Raw genomic sequence first — 15,121 nt, 5'->3', positions numbered from 1 at the left:
AGAGCACCCAGTCCAACCCCCTGCCATGGGCAAGGACATTTTGCACTAGGGCAGGTTGCTCCAAGCTCTGCCCAACCTGACCTTGAACACCTCCTGTGATGGGACATCCACAACTTCTCTGGGCAACCTGTTTCCATGTCTCACCACCCTCATCGTAAAAAATCTCTTCCTCATGTGCAATCTAAACCTGCCCTCTTTCAGTTTAAAACTATTGCCCCTTGTCCTGTCACTATAGGACATTGGCAGATGCATTCTAGTTGCTGACTAGGAAAATCTGAACTGGAGTCTAAAGTCTGCAGGCAGATGAGGGAATTCTGGCGCTTTGCTTAAAACAACTCTAAGATGGAGAGATGTGTCTCCAAATACCCCTGCAAGACCAAGAAGGTGTCATTCCTTTAGTTCTGCAGACAGAGGCCTGGCTGGTGAAGTCCTCTGGTAGGGACAAGATGGCCTTGTCAATAAATGGTCCAGCTCACACAAACAAAAACATTTATTAAAAAGACTTGCACTTTTACTCCTAGACCCAGCCACTGGGAAACAGATGGGAACAGCCTGAAAGAAGCACCTCTCCTGGGACTAACACATTTTACTTCAGAAATTCTGGTTTCGGGGACATGGTTTTTTGGCACCAGAAAGGAGAAAGCAGGCGCATGTTTTGTAAAGTCTGGGGGTTAGTTATCTTTCATGGGGAGGCTGTCAGCAAGGGGTGTACAGGCACCTGCCCTGACACTGGCCTTCTGAGTGGCAAAAGACCCGAGCAGCCCCCACTGTCTCCTACCCATAACAAAGACCAAACCAGCCAGAGTCTCCTGTGGGTGGAAACCAAAATGTGCAGATGTTTTCCTGTCCCAGGTGCCAACTGAGAGTAAACAAGGGGGCAGGAGCAGTCTGGAGGAACTGAGCAGAATGCCCACGCTCTGCCCCAACCCGATGGACACGTGCTTGCAGGGAAGGACCCCAGGCCCACCCTGCAGCCCTCAGATATAAAGTAAACCCAGCGACAAGGAGTTTCCCCACTTCTAATTTTGGCAGCTAGCCCTGCCAGGCGCAAAATACCAAAGGGATGAGTTTTGCCTGCTTATTACACAGCTGAGTTAACCCCACATTTCTGTTTACCTCAACCCCGTCACCTGGGGCAGTTTCGAGGTTGCACCGATGCCTTTGCAAAGCTAGCACTGGAACAGGCACGAAGCCGTCGTTTTATTTATTGCATGGAGAGATGGAAGGGAGAGCTGCCTGACGCATTGTAGCATGGCCCACGCGTTCCTTGTGGTCCCTGTGGCTTGGGGCTGGGCTGAAGTCAGAGCCTGGCCCCGGCCCCGCCCTTTCTCCTCTTTTTAAAGGTTGTAAAAGGCAGCTGCTGTCAGTTTGCTGCTCCTCTGCTTCCTCTTTTGACTCTTTGCGAAAGGAGAAAGCGCTTCATGTCTTGGCGTGAACTCCTTCCCCCCTGGCTGGTGATCGCAGCGGGACTGACGGGCATTGTGCTCCTTTGCGTCTCCACTAAAGATGTGCCCATCACCCCTCTCAGGACCAAGGTAAGGGCGCCCGCCTGCCCGAGGGGCGGCCAAGCCGGGGGTCAAGCAGGGCAGTAAGCAGAGGACCTTCTCCTCGTCTCTGGGGCTGCTTCTTAAGGAGAACCTGCTTGCTGCCTTGTGCAAGCTGGACATTTAAACTAAAACCTGGTGTGTTTTGCTGCTTTTTACATTCACTGCACTACTGACTTGGTTACTAGCCCGAAACAAACTGAGGAAGGGACTAGAACAAGACTGAGGATGGGTCTGTATCCTTCAACATGCTGTAGCTTTTCAAAGCAAAACAAGCCAACCCCTTTGGCTGGTCAGGGAAATACAGGCTGGATATCGTCCAGCAGAGAAGCTCACCGCAGGCTGAGAAGAGGCAGCCCATGTCAGGAGCTACCCCAGAGCAGCAAGGGACCAGTGGTGTCAGTGGAGGGAAAGACCAAGTCCCTCTTGAAAGTCAGTAGGAATTTGGCCCTGAACTGCTGCTTCTGTCTTTCCAAAAAATAATTATCTTCCATACCTTTTCCTCTTCTGTCCTCTCTTGATTTTAACCAAAGAACCAACCTGTTCTGTGCAGCGGGGTCCGATCTGCCCAGTGTCAGGGGGGTCAATGCCCATCCGCTCTGCCTCTACATGCATCGAGGCTGAGGTGAGATCAGTGGCACGCTACGGTTTACTCAAACAGAAATAGGTTAACCTGTGAGTTTAGAGATACTATCCCTCCTCCACACTCCTCTTGGAAACAAAATTGGATTAAAAAAAAACCCCTTATTGCTCCGTGCTCTGCCCAGCAAGCACTTTGCCCTTCCCTGGTGTTGAGCTGGGGCAGAAACACAGTGATCCCTCCTCCTCCCGTGTGCTCCCAGCAGCAGCCTCTCATTTTGTGAAGGAGGAAAAATATCCAGGTTTCTCTGCCAATACCATTTGTTTCTTCCTCTTTTGCGGCAGCCGACGTGTCCCTGCGAGAAATACGAGCTGTCACTCGTGTGGGAGGATGCCAGCAGGCTTGGGCAGGGAGCTCCATCCTCCTTCCGCATTTCTGCTCCAGCTCCAGTCCCACCAGCTCCTGGCCCAGGCGCTGTGGCTGGTGCAGCTGGTTGCTCCCAGGAAGGCAGCAGGCAGACAGCTTTGCTTGGAGGCTGCTGCCAGGCTCTGTTCTGTGCTAAAACCCTTCCGACCATGTTAGCATCCACCTCTCAGGAGGTCTCTCTTGGCACTCAGTCACAGCTACAGCTATTTCTGCGTAAGATACAGCTTAGACCATGCACTGCCACGTACCTTCTAGATCTCACAAGTTTCTTTCCCGTCTGTGTAGGACATGTCCCAGTTTGGGGTCATATAACAGGGGGGAGAGGAGGAGACCCTAGGCTAGCACTGGGGCTATTTTGAGTGTGGAGACATCCAAAACAGCCACAGAGCTGTGCTGCAGGGGACCCCAGTGGCCTCTCACTTCCTAACCCTCACATAAGAGGTGCAGATCAGCAAGGCTCCATCAGCAAGCAGCAAATAGACCAGACACTGGGCTGCAAAGAGACTAAGAAAGCCCTCGACCTCACTGCTAGGCAGTAGGAGAACTGTCAGTGGACGAGGTGTTGAGAAATCTCACGTTCACTGCTGCCGTTTCTGCCAAGACATTATCCCAGTCTCCTCAGGGCTGCTGCACTGGACAGTGTACGTGCAGGCTGGTCCCAGCGTGCCGCAGCTCCCACGGGCCTGGCACACATCGGGGCAAACCCGGCCCGTGTCGCACCGCCTCTGCAGCGGGGCATCAAACACGTGTGGGAGTCTTGGGTTCCTCAGAAGCAGGAACAAGCCGCAGCCCTGCGATTCCTGCATGAAACCCTTATCTCCTTAGCAAACCAATTCAGCAGCACTTTGAGTCCCAGAATCAGCCGAGAGCCTGCATAATGCCATCTCCTACTGCTTTAGGACCTGTTTTTCCTGAGTTCCAGGTGGCTCAGCTCTCAGTGGAAGCCCTCTACCTGATTTCAGGAACAGCTACAGAGCATGCCACTGTAGGGCTGACGTATTTCTGGGTGTTACTCCACTCCTGCTGCTCCTCATGTATATTCAGAAATGCAAATGGTTCTCTGCAAATCCACATCAGCTTCTGGCTTCGCCTTTTCTTTGAATGTAAAAAGCTAACACAAATACTGCAGTGCAGACCCAGGGGTTACTCTGAATACCTCTGTGATGCTGAGTAACCCTACAATAACAAAGCAGCATGCATTTGGTGGTGTTTATCTAGACTGTTTTTGGGGTTTTCCAGTATGCCATTGTTCTGGATGCTGGCCCATCCCGCACTATCCTGTTCATCTACCAGTGGACCACCACCAAGGCAAACAAGACTGGGGTGATCAAGGAATGTAGTTCCTGTCCTGTGCAAGGTAAGGTTCCTGGTTCATGCTTGGTGGTCTGTGGGACTGGCATGGGATGGATAGAAACCCAGAGATCTGTGCATGGACCATTGCTGCCATTTCCTTGGCTCCTGTATCTTCTAGCTGTACACTGAAATTGTGGTGATGGTAAAGCACAAGCTGCTTATTTTCAGCACGGGTCTTCTCAACATGGGCAGATTTAGCCATACACAGCTGGACATCAGAGCACTTGGCAGTAGCAGGTGACAGTTTTTTTGGCCTGCTGCAGGCAGGGAAGCACACAGAGAGGATGGGACTCATCCTGATGTCCACGTGGATCAGTGGCAGAGCCAAGGTTGCTGAGCTTCTTACCCAAGCAAGACAGTGAACAGTAACGGAGACAAATCTGGCTGCAGGGTGACTCCTGGTATCTTCTGCCTCCTCCTGACTGGGCAGTAAGAGGTGTAGCTCCAGGACAACAGAGGTGCAAAGACTCTAACCCCCCAACCCCCTATGTGGGGTTCAACAGCACAAGCATGAGTTCAGCTTGGTTTTAGGTGTCACATTTTGGAGAATATTGAGGTCTCCCTCACTAGTTTGAATGAGTTTGGCCCTGCCAAAGCCAGCTGAAAGGCCTTCATGCACTAATGTTTGGGGTTTTTCTTCCCTATCACTCAATCTTGCTTTGATGTTGAAGCCTGATTATAGCAGGATGCTGGGAAACCCTGAACTCTCAGTACCAGTGTGTGCGAAAGGGCAGCTGCACAACAAGCAGGGCAGAGGATTTGTGCCCTTTCAGACTGTAAGCAATACAGACCACACACAGAATATGCAATACAGGCTCCCTGAAACTTTGTAGGTGTCCCTTGACTGCTGCCACGTTCACCTGCTGGGTTAAAACCAGCAACTGTAGCGCGGTGCAGCAGTTTGTCAGCAGCAAGAGGGCCAGGCAGGTCTCTCGCTCAGATGTGAGTAGTCCTCTGTCTGCATGGCAGTGCAGTCACAGCCTTTCAGTAGCCGTAGGCAAGCTGCAGCTCAGCCCTATACAGGGCCCAGGAGAGCCAAGCACATGGTGAGGGAGTCATGCAGCTGGGAAGACAAGTGGGCCAGAGGATGGGGAAGTGAGGCTCTTTCTGGGTAGTAGTTCAAAACCACCATTTAAGACTCCATTGGATCTTGCTGGAAAGATGAGTCAAGGCTTGCACACAGCTTCTCTCTGCACAGCACCAGCTTCCCCTAGAGCAGGGGTGTCTTGCTTGCAGGCACAGGGCTCAGAAGCCACCTCCGCCAACACAAGAGGAAGTGGCTGGAGGAGAGGTGACACATCAGCCTCAGTTCTGTCTGCATGGCAGTGTGTCTTTTTGCTTATCTTTTATAGCAGCTAAAGACACATGTTGTCTTCCGTGGGCTGAGGCAGCCTCAGCTGTTGCAGCAGTCACGTGGCTGATATGTGGTTATTTATGGGATGTCTCAGCAGCAGACCTAGGGCTCTCTTAGTGAGATCTGGGATTTACATGCACATGTGTTTTGCTCCCAGTACCATACTTCAGCAGGACAGTTACCTGGAGGAACTCCTTAATTCTGCCTATGACAGGTCCTGTTTTTATCCATGCCCTAGGACAGCAACCTCTTGGGTAACAGCTCTCACACTTCTCTCATACCTTTCCTTAGAAAATTTCATTCTTTCCCCTGGTCCTCAGGTCCAGGAGTCTCCAACTACTCAGATTCTCCTCAGAAAGTAGTGAAGAGCTTGGAGCCATGTTTGAACTGGGCCCAGAAAGAGATCCCAGCAGAGCAGCACAACCAAACCCCCCTCTACTTGGGAGCAACCGCCAGCATGAGGCAGCTGAAGTGAGTGAATGTTGCAAACCCACACCCAGAGATCAGAACACCTCATGCGGATCATTCTGTAAATGCATCTCACCCTGTCTGCTCTGCAGTGTTTCATCCCTAATCTGCTAGTCAGGTAAACCTTCTTCAGGTCCTGATGTACTCAAGAGGAGTACAGTATGGCTGTGTCTCCACACTGTCCCCCCAAGCAGCCATGAGGATGATAGTCTTGCTACTGCTACCAGTCTTTGTAAAGTCTCCTTCACAATTAGTGCTTGGGAAAATACCGGTCAGTCTGGAAGCGGAAGTGTTTTCAGTTTATGTGACAGCCCACATGGGCTTGCAGGGGTGTTTCTTGTCAGCAGGTTGGGAATGGTGGTGAAGATCCACCTTATACACACTTTTGTGGACCCTGTTCTCAGTCACCTCATTTCTGGGACCTTTATCTCCTTTTAGATACTGGGGAAAAGTAAGGTCTGGAGGGGACCAGGTCAGTGGGGCAAGGCCACTGGATTCCCTCAGTGGCAGAGGGCACTAAACTCCCAAATTCTTCAATGGTGGCACAACTGCTCAAATCATCCCTCTGCTGTTCTTGCCCCCAGTGCCATGTGAGGGAAGTAGCAGCAGAAGTGGGATTGTCACTGTGTCTCTGTGCTACTACCCAAAGTGGGGAGCAGAGCAGAAACCCTGCAGCTGTGCCACCACTGCAGGCTGCTCCTGGTAGGGTCCTGTAACAACAAATGTGCCTTCTTTTTCTTTTCTGTTTAGCCTCACCGATCACATACTCTCTGACAGTCTCCTTGCAGCCCTGACTGTGGCCCTGAAGTCATCCCCCTTCAACTTTCAGGGGGCACAAATACTGTCCAGTCCAGACGAGGAAGCATTCAGCTGGGTTGCTGTCAACTATGTCCTGGAGAACTTCTTCAAGGTAAAGGATGATCCTGCCTGGGGAGCACAGAACTGAACTGAGCATTAACAAACAGCTACAGACACATGTGGAGGAATCATTAAAACCCTGTACTTTAAACAATGCTTAAGCACAACTTCCACTGCCTTTCAGAGGAGGCAGGTTATATCCGACACCAGCTGGTTGGGGGGCATGATGTGAGACAGCTGTAACTAGGTTGAAGGACCAAAACTCTAATACTGCCTTTCACGGACACATTCATGCAGTTGCCCCAACAGAGGTGAGGCTGTCTGGACAACACATCCAGCATGCTCACATAGATGACATTACGTAGTCTGGCCCTGGGGTGTCAGCAAGAACTCTGCTGCTCTGAGTCCCTGCAGCTCTAGCTCAGCACCACGGTCAAACAGGCGTTGCTGCGGTCTGTGGGGTGCTGTGGGATTGCCGCTGGAGTCCAGCTGTCCCACAGGACATCCTGTGGATGGTGGACAGAGAAGCAGAGTCTTTTGCTGCCAAAGCAAAAGCCCATCAAATTTCCTCTCATTGAGACACTAGTGAGAGTGCAGCTGGCTGTCCCCAGCACAGGGGCCTGGTCTGAGTTCAGAAGGCACTCACTAAATAAAAAGAATACATTTAAGTTTCCTTGCTCTACCCATGGCTTCTCCAGCCAAAGGGTCTCAAGAAGAATTCAAAGGGCAAGAGAAAGGTGGATTAGACTGAGTTCCACATCAGGGAAGTGAAAGGCAGTTCTGATAACAAGCATGCACTGGTTAGGGAGTTGCTAGCCCTGCTGGCAGCAACACAGCCTCCCCCAGCCAGGGACAGAATGCTTACACCCATGTGAACTTTCCTGTCTGTACTTCAGCTAACTTCAGCATTGCCAAAATCAGTTCTGCAAGACTGCAGAAGATGAAACCACAGGGTTCTTCTGACAGGAGGATCCCCACCAAGGCAGCACTTGAAGCCCATATCTTCCCACCTGGAAACCTCCCTCCCATTCCCCCCCCACCACACCCTGTCGTCTCTCCCCTGCTCCTACCTGCTGAGACCACTGCCTCAAACAGCCATCCAGGATGGCAAGCCCTGTTTTCTCTCGCTGGCTGTGTGGAGCTCTCTGTGCAGAGGGCAGTGCTTGTACAATGGATCCTCTGTTCCCTCCGAAGGGAGGCTGTACTAACAAGAAAGCTGCTTTCTCCCTCTGTGCACTAGTGCATCTGACTGCAGCCCTGATGTAGAAGTCTTAAGAACTGACCTCTCTGGTTCTTTTTGGGTCAGTACGACTGGCGAGGACAGTTGGTCCCCTCTGGAAAAGGGATGGCAGGAGTCCTCTCCGTGGGAGGGACCTCAACGTGGCTCACTTACAAGGTGGAAGAAGAGAACCAGGCATCAAAAGAGGGAGTGAGGCTGCAGCTGTATGGGCAGATGCACAGCGTGTACACTCATCACTGCCCCTGCCACGGCGCGGACCAGCTCCGCAGCAGGCTGCTCTCTATGCTCATTCAAGTAAGTATCTGCCAGAAGGGCAGTTGCAAGGTTCCTGGATACAATATCACTAAACGACAGTTGCACAAGGTGTGGCTTCTAATGGGCAAAATGTCAATCCCTGTCTTTAGTAGAGGACATTTGCATATATCTAGAAAAGCCCAGTGCATTTGTAAAACATACTCTCTATGCCCAAATCAATGTCCTCCAAGCAGATGCACAGGCACCCATTCAAGAGTTTCCTACTTGAAGGTGCTATTTGGCTCCTTACTTAATACACATGAGCACAAAATTGCTCTCCAGAGGTGCTGAAGAGAGGCAAAGACTTCCCTTGGCTCCTCTGAGCTGCTCCTCCATCTCAGAAGGGAAGCCGAAACAACAGCACCCAGGAACCAACTGGGACCTTCCATTTGGAGTATTTCCTTTGCTGAATTTAACCCCGAAGCATCTTTAAAAGAGCAATATTTCATTTTGAAAACATGCAGGTGTTTTGGTTCTTCCGAACTCTATTTCACTTGGAGGGGGCAGGATCTGATGCAAACTGAGGAATCATTTTAGTCTCCACCAAAACTGAATTTTTCAGAAATAAACTACTCACTGCCCTTCCACTTGTCTCCCTATAGACCACACCTCCCCTTAACTGAGACCTGAATGTCCCACATGGAGACCCACTTCACCACAGTTATATTAGGGAATTCTTAGAGATAAGAAACATTGATTCTTGATGGGTTGAGCCATTTGGGAGGCAGACCAGAACAGCCTCTTTCCTGCAACAATGAAGAGTACAGGATTCATGGAAATTGTATTTCTGGTCTAAGGGAGAGCAGGTAGGGCTGGGACTCCTCAGCCTCCCACTGCAGGTCCTGTCATTGCAGCTTGCCCTGAACTCTGCAGGAGCTGGGAGCCTGCTGCATCAGTCTGGGCCTTGAAGTTAACTAGCTGAGATAAGGTTTGGCAAACCTTTTGCAGCCCTCCTGCTCAATTACAACATTGTGGTGCCAAAGAAAAACTGTTCTTCACTGTTACATTTTGTCTTCCTTTGTGTAGCTTTGGGATGCCAACCTCCTCTCCTGCTGCCTCTGTCCTTGTTTTGTTCTGCCTCTAGGATCAGAGAAGTGCTAAAACTGTGTCTAATCCCTGCTGGCCCCTCACCTATTTCCGGGAAGTGCAGTGGAAATCAGTGCATGCCGGGCCTTGTGCTGTCAGTGATGACACATCCAACATCCCTGGCCCTGAGGAGGTCTTCAACATCACCGGCTCCAGCAATCCCACCTCCTGCAAGAGACTTGTGCAAAGCCTGCTCAACTCTTCCTCTTCCTGCAGCTTCTTCAAGCATTCCCTCAGCAGTGTTTTCAAGCCCCTCCAGACCAGGTTTCTGGTGGGTTCTCATTTACACGGGGGTAGGCAACTGGTATGGAGAATCCATGACATGGGACCAGTTTGATCATTAATGAATACAGAGGGAACAGCCATGCTGTGCCCTCTGCTAGCCAAGAGAGCCAGCGCTCTGGCTAATGCTGCACACATACACTCCTGCCCTATCCTCCCCATTGGCACCAGCTGTTCGAATATGAACCACAGGCTTCCCACCAATGGCTGTGGTAGGGCTTTCTTCACCCATGTCTCAGCAACGCCTGCTTGTGAGACAAATTTAGGGGCTTCACAGAGCCAGGAGTGATAGGACAGCCAGGAGTTGCATGTTGAGCAGGTCTTCCCACATGAAGGCTGCGGTAAAGCTGAAGATCCTCTGCCACTCCCCTAGCAAACATCTGGGCATGCTCCACCACAAGCATGGATCCAGTGTTCAAAGTCGTTGGGTTGTTAAGCCAGGACCAGCTCAAGATCCTAGGACAAACCTTAAACAATGTGTTTAAGGGTCGTTTGGATGAGATGTTGGGGGATGTGGTGTAGGGGAGAACTTTGTAGAGTCGGGCTGAGGGTTGGACTCGATGATCCCGAGGGTCTTTTCCAACCTGAATGATTCTGTGATTCTGTGAAACCAAGTGCATTTCAGAGGGAGGAATTACAGAAATCTTCCCAGCTCCTGAGAGCCTCCCATGGACAGGGTGCAAAGGAGCATAAGGACTAGTCTACTTAGCCAGGCAGGGCCGGGAAGGCCGCTGCACACAAGCTAGAAACAGTCCAGTTTCCATCTCCAGACAGTAACAGATCTGCTTGTCCTCCTCGCACCCATCAGAGGCACCGTAACCACCCACACAGAACGGGCACTCTGGCAATGCCCCCACAGCCACTGCCACTTACTTCCTATAGGTACTGTTTGCAGTGCAAGGATGCAGAGCACAGTCCAACCTGATGATTATTTCTGCTGCTGTTGTAGGTGATTTCCGAGGCCATGGACTTCATGAGAGAAACTGTACCCTCTCCTGACTTGGGTCAGGCTGTCGACAGGCTTTGTGGGATGTCCGTTAAAGAGGTAACAGTGGAATAACTTAGTGTGCAGGAACAGTGGGAAGCAAGGAACAGTCTGTTGTAAAAGCCCATGGGGCTCAGACTGACAGAGCCATAACTAACTGGCTCCCTCAGGGAAAAGCTTGGATTTGCCTGGGTTTTGGTTTTGGTTTGGTGTTGGTTTTTTTTTACTTTGAGGAAACAGGCTCCACTTATTTTCATTCCTCTCAGCTCCCAGCTGGACTTAACTAAATGAAAAACCACAAGTACCTTTTACTGCATATTAAGGAGTAAATAGGAAGGGTCTACTCACTCCTGTAGATCACCTTGGTCTTCTTGTTACCCTCCTCTCCTTAAGTGCAAGGAACACATCTGCTCAGACTCCAGGGCCTTTCCCATTTCACCTGGGTCCATGGAGACCAAGTCAGTGGGAATTTCTATGTTCTTTCCCTCAGTTGGTGGCTTTATGGTGTCACCCTCATTCGCACCTACACTGACCAAGCATCCACAGTAACAGTCACATTGGACAATTCCTACAGGGTTTGCTAAGGGGGTAGCAAAGCCCATAAGCACTTCCCTAAAGCTTTCTCTTCTGAAGAGAAGAGAAAGATCTTGTTAATGCTCCTATTGAGACAAAGGCTGCAGCATTAGCTCAATCTAATTAGAGAGCAGAGAATCATACCAAGCAGTTCACCTGCAAAGCAACTGTAGGAGACCTGGCTGCCAGTCCTGCTGCTTCTGGAACTGCCTGGTCTTTAACAATGTTATCCCAAAAAAAGGGTTCTTTCACCCAGTATGCAAGCCAAGACACACAGGGTTGAGGTATTTCTTTTATTCCATGTCTGCACAGAGTGAGATGCTAGGTGGTAATTCCACAAAGCTAGCACACCACCCAGGAGAACTTCAATGTATTTATACACTTCAAACCACACGAATACACGTTTACTGTAATGACCACGGGGGAGTTTCTTATCGCTTTGTCCCTCACTGGTTAACAATGTGCGTTGTCTCAGTTTAAAGTTACCGTATGTTTGAATTATTCTGTGCAAACTCAAAGGGGGGGGGGGGGGGGGCACATCTTCTTGGTCTTAAATTGAGTCAGTGGTTGTGGCCTCCCCCCATTGCCTTTACTTTTCCTACAGTTACCACCGATTTCTGCTGACTTCATGCTTCTCAGGCATGATTATCCAGCCTCTGGCTCCTTCTGGCTCAGGATGTTCCCCTCTTATCAATCTTTTAGCTCCTCTTCAAGAGTACAGTCCTTAGCAAGGCCTGCAGTGTTTATACGAAGTATCAGGCTCACACACAGAGCCAGTGACGAGTGGTCCTCCTTAGATCAGTGCAGTACATTCGGCCTAAATGAAAGTATCGCTATAGCTTAGGCTTTAACCCAAACATACGGTTTTACTTAGTCTGCAATAAGATGGGAACAAAGGCACAAAGAGATGACCCTGGTTCCCAGACCACAGCCCCGTGGGTGCAGGAAACATAGTTTCAGTCTGCACAGGACACAAACTGCTCCTCCAGTCCCACCGTCAGCCTCAGAGCAGGAAAGGAGAAGTTATAGCAGGCCTGAAATATAGCTACTGAATATTTACTTTTATTTTTTCCCCCATCTTCTTTTGGAAATGACACCAGCTGGTTAAGGAATCCCAAACAAGCCTGGATACACTTGCTGATTACTGTGTTGTGTCTGCCTTCATCTTTCATCTCAGTACAGAGGGATACGTGTTTGACTTTGACAGGTCTGTTTGGACTGCATTCCAGAAGGTCAGTTACCTACAGTGTGGTATTTCCAATTAGGAGGGAGGGTTGGTTTCAGTAAAGCCAGCTTGTCCCCACTCCTACAAGCCCTAACCAGCTAGGTTTCTCCAGCAAGATGTTTTTTGCAAAATAAATTCACAGTTGTGATAAGCAAGAAAGCCAGTGTCAGAGATCTAGAGATTACACTTGTCCCCACTGAAAAATAGATGGGTCCAAAACCTTACCTCAAGCAGCACTGTGTTTACGAGTCTATGCCCAATGAGGGAGGAACAATGGCTTGATCACCACTTAATGCTAAGGACAGGCTGCTGATAATATTTCCTGAGCTAAAAGGTGCTGCCCCACCTCTTTGTAATCGCCTTTATACTAGTGAGGGTTTATAACTAGCTTAGAAGGTCTGAAATTGCTTTAGGATCTGGAGCCCCTAAGGAAAGGAGGATTTGATTCAGGTCCTCCCCCTCACAAAAGCAAGCCTGTTTATTCACAGACCTCTTCACAACCCACCAGCGAAGGCATGGTCCCACTGAGCAGGGCCGCGGGTCAGTCAGCCGTGTGGTGATCATGACTAAGGCAAGGTAGGGAGGTAGGTCTGGGGTCCATCCAGGGAGCCCAGCCTGGAAAGCCAGAGACAAGCCACCTACAACAGAGGGGTTCAACCAGGCAACAGGACCAGAGACAGAACTACCCACAGTGTAGACCCGAGATCCACCTGGGAAAGCCAGTAAGCAGGAGAAGGAACAGCACACACATGCAGCACAGATCAGGAAAGAGGCAGCTCCCAGGCCCGTGGGCAGAGGGGGTGGGTAGAAGTGCCAGGTGAGGCTGGGCAGAGCAATTAAGGCCTATTAGTGCACTCAGGGCACGGGGAGTGGGAGAGTTCCTCATTTCAAGCCTAATCCTTGGATCAGTCTCAAATAAAGTATACGAGGTCTTGGGTCTGTGCACGGAAACACATTTGGGGTGCAGACAGTCTCCTTCTCTTCTGACTTCTTTTTATTTCAATAGATGGGTGATACTTCATCTGGCTGGACTCTTGGGTACCTGCTGAGTCTGACCAACACCATCCCGCAGGACAGCCCAAGCTTCCTCAAAGGGATTGAACCAGGGGTCTGGTCTTTGCTCCTTATCCTCTTTGTCGTGCTGCTCACTGGCTCTTTCATGCGCATCTCATACCGAGTAATGGTCAAGGAAAACAGCTTCAGTAACAGGAACAGCAGTGTTTTTGATGACAACTGACAGTTATTCTGGGACCCAGTGCTCTTGCCAGAGGGCAGTTAATAGGGTACACACAGAAATCACACAGGTGTAAGTCACTGGAGGATGCAAGTGATTTTCCTGCAGGACTCCCAGAGCCTCAGCACCTTATTTCAACCTGCCAGCACTTACACTACTGTACTTTGAGACAACGGATCCTGCTCCACAGGAAACCTGGGATTCCCGGTGGATGGCAAGCTATTCGTTCTCCAAATGAGAGCAGCCTGCACACATCTCGCTTGGGCTGCAGCTGAGGATTACTCATGTCAACCTAATGAAACGACACCTCTGAGCAGGCAGGCCCTGAGCTATTGTAAAGTTAATATTGAATAATCCTGTCTAATCAGGAGAGGTGGTGACTGAAAGAAGTGCTCTGTTCTCTTCTGTGCCCACAAGAGAGACGGTACCTGCTGTACTGCCACTACTGAAGACTGGAACAGCATCTAAATATACTCAGAATGTAACAGCCAACTTGCTTCCGTATTCTAGGGAAAAAGCAGGTATTTTCTGCCTGTAACTACTGACCTGTCTGTTCTTCCACCTCAGTGATGGTATCCATGTGTCCCTTCCAGTGAATGCTCCTGCTGACCAAGAATCCTTCAAAAGCAATGGTTTTTAGTCTTGGTCTCTACAAAATGTGCAGAGCATCAAAGGAGAAACAAAGAGCACAGACACACAGCTGAGTTCCTGTCTCTCAGCTCAGTCATGGCAACTCAGGGTTAAAATTGTCAATTTATACTCTTTAACCAGGACTTAAATTAGCACATTTAATGTCACATCAGCTAAAACAGGGTGCATGATGGGCTGAGTTTCGCCGGTTTGTTTATTTGCACTGAACTGCTTGTCTCGCTGACTCTGAAAGTGAAGTTATCTCCTCTAATATTGTCCTTTAGACAAGAGCAGACCCAGGAACAGAAGCTTTACTAATTGTCAGTCCAATGACTTTCATATTAGGCTGTGACCAGAGTTACTTTATAATCCAATACTCAGGATTCCTCTGGGAGTCATTCCTCTGGCAGTCATTCCAGCTCCTCTGGTCTGCTCTGCTCTGCTCATCTAAAAGATGAGGTGCTCTACAAATTCTCTGTATTATTGTGAAGAAAAGGGATTGATTCAAACACTGTCCTTTGACTAAAGCATTTAGAGTTCACTTCTCGGATTGCTTCAGACACTTAAACACACAGGCTGTTAAAAGCCTAAGGGACGAGTGTCTCCAACTCATTTCAGACCACTTTAAACAGAAATGTAAATGCTCACAGATGCACTGATGTGCCTTGCAGGATTTTTAAAGCTACCACAGCACACAAATCCTTTCAAATCTCATTATTAATCCCTTGTGCTCCCAACTCATATATAGGACACACCCCCTCCCCCATAATATTGGGGTATTCATAAATTTTCAGGCCAATTAATGAAGGTTTGGAACCTGTCAGTCAAGTTTGGAGGGGTGTGGAAACAGATTTAAACAAGCTTCATATTCATTTCTTTGAGTTGCACGTTAGATATTTTTAATTATATCATGTTATTAAAGATGTTTTAATAGACTGTCTGTGTTATTCTTGGCAGGAGATCAAAGCGGGGGCTTTACTGTGAATATA

General features: G+C 49.5%; 1 protein-coding gene across 1 annotated transcript; it reads left to right on the top strand.

The window, feature by feature from the left end:
* Positions 1-1,418: 1,418 nt before the first annotated feature.
* On the top strand, positions 1,419-15,067 carry LOC141952891 (ectonucleoside triphosphate diphosphohydrolase 2-like). The gene is made up of 9 exons (XM_074890926.1): positions 1,419-1,535; positions 3,790-3,907; positions 5,578-5,728; positions 6,476-6,635; positions 7,890-8,117; positions 9,202-9,474; positions 10,435-10,530; positions 12,144-12,275; positions 13,275-15,067. The coding sequence occupies exons 1-9, from the start codon at positions 1,422-1,424 to the stop codon at positions 13,503-13,505; spliced, it is 1,503 nt and encodes a 500-aa protein (XP_074747027.1). The 5' UTR covers positions 1,419-1,421; the 3' UTR covers positions 13,506-15,067.
* The last annotated feature ends 54 nt before the right edge of the window (positions 15,068-15,121 follow it).

This window comes from Strix uralensis, chromosome 21 (genome assembly GCF_047716275.1).
Source record: "Strix uralensis isolate ZFMK-TIS-50842 chromosome 21, bStrUra1, whole genome shotgun sequence".
NCBI lineage: Eukaryota > Metazoa > Chordata > Aves > Strigiformes > Strigidae > Strix > Strix uralensis.
Note: the sequence above shows the minus strand (reverse complement) of the source record. Positions and strands in the feature narration are given on the sequence as shown.

Bases quoted from the DNA above. Each gene is read 5' to 3' on its own strand.
- LOC141952891 (XM_074890926.1), top strand. From the start codon at position 1,422: ATGTCTTGGCGTGAACTCCTTCCCCCCTGGCTGGTGATCGCAGCGGGA. The intron at 3,908-5,577 runs GTAAGGTTCCTG...CCTGGTCCTCAG, and splicing joins TAGTTCCTGTCCTGTGCAAG to GTCCAGGAGTCTCCAACTAC. The intron at 10,531-12,143 runs GTAACAGTGGAA...AAATGACACCAG, and splicing joins GTGGGATGTCCGTTAAAGAG to CTGGTTAAGGAATCCCAAAC.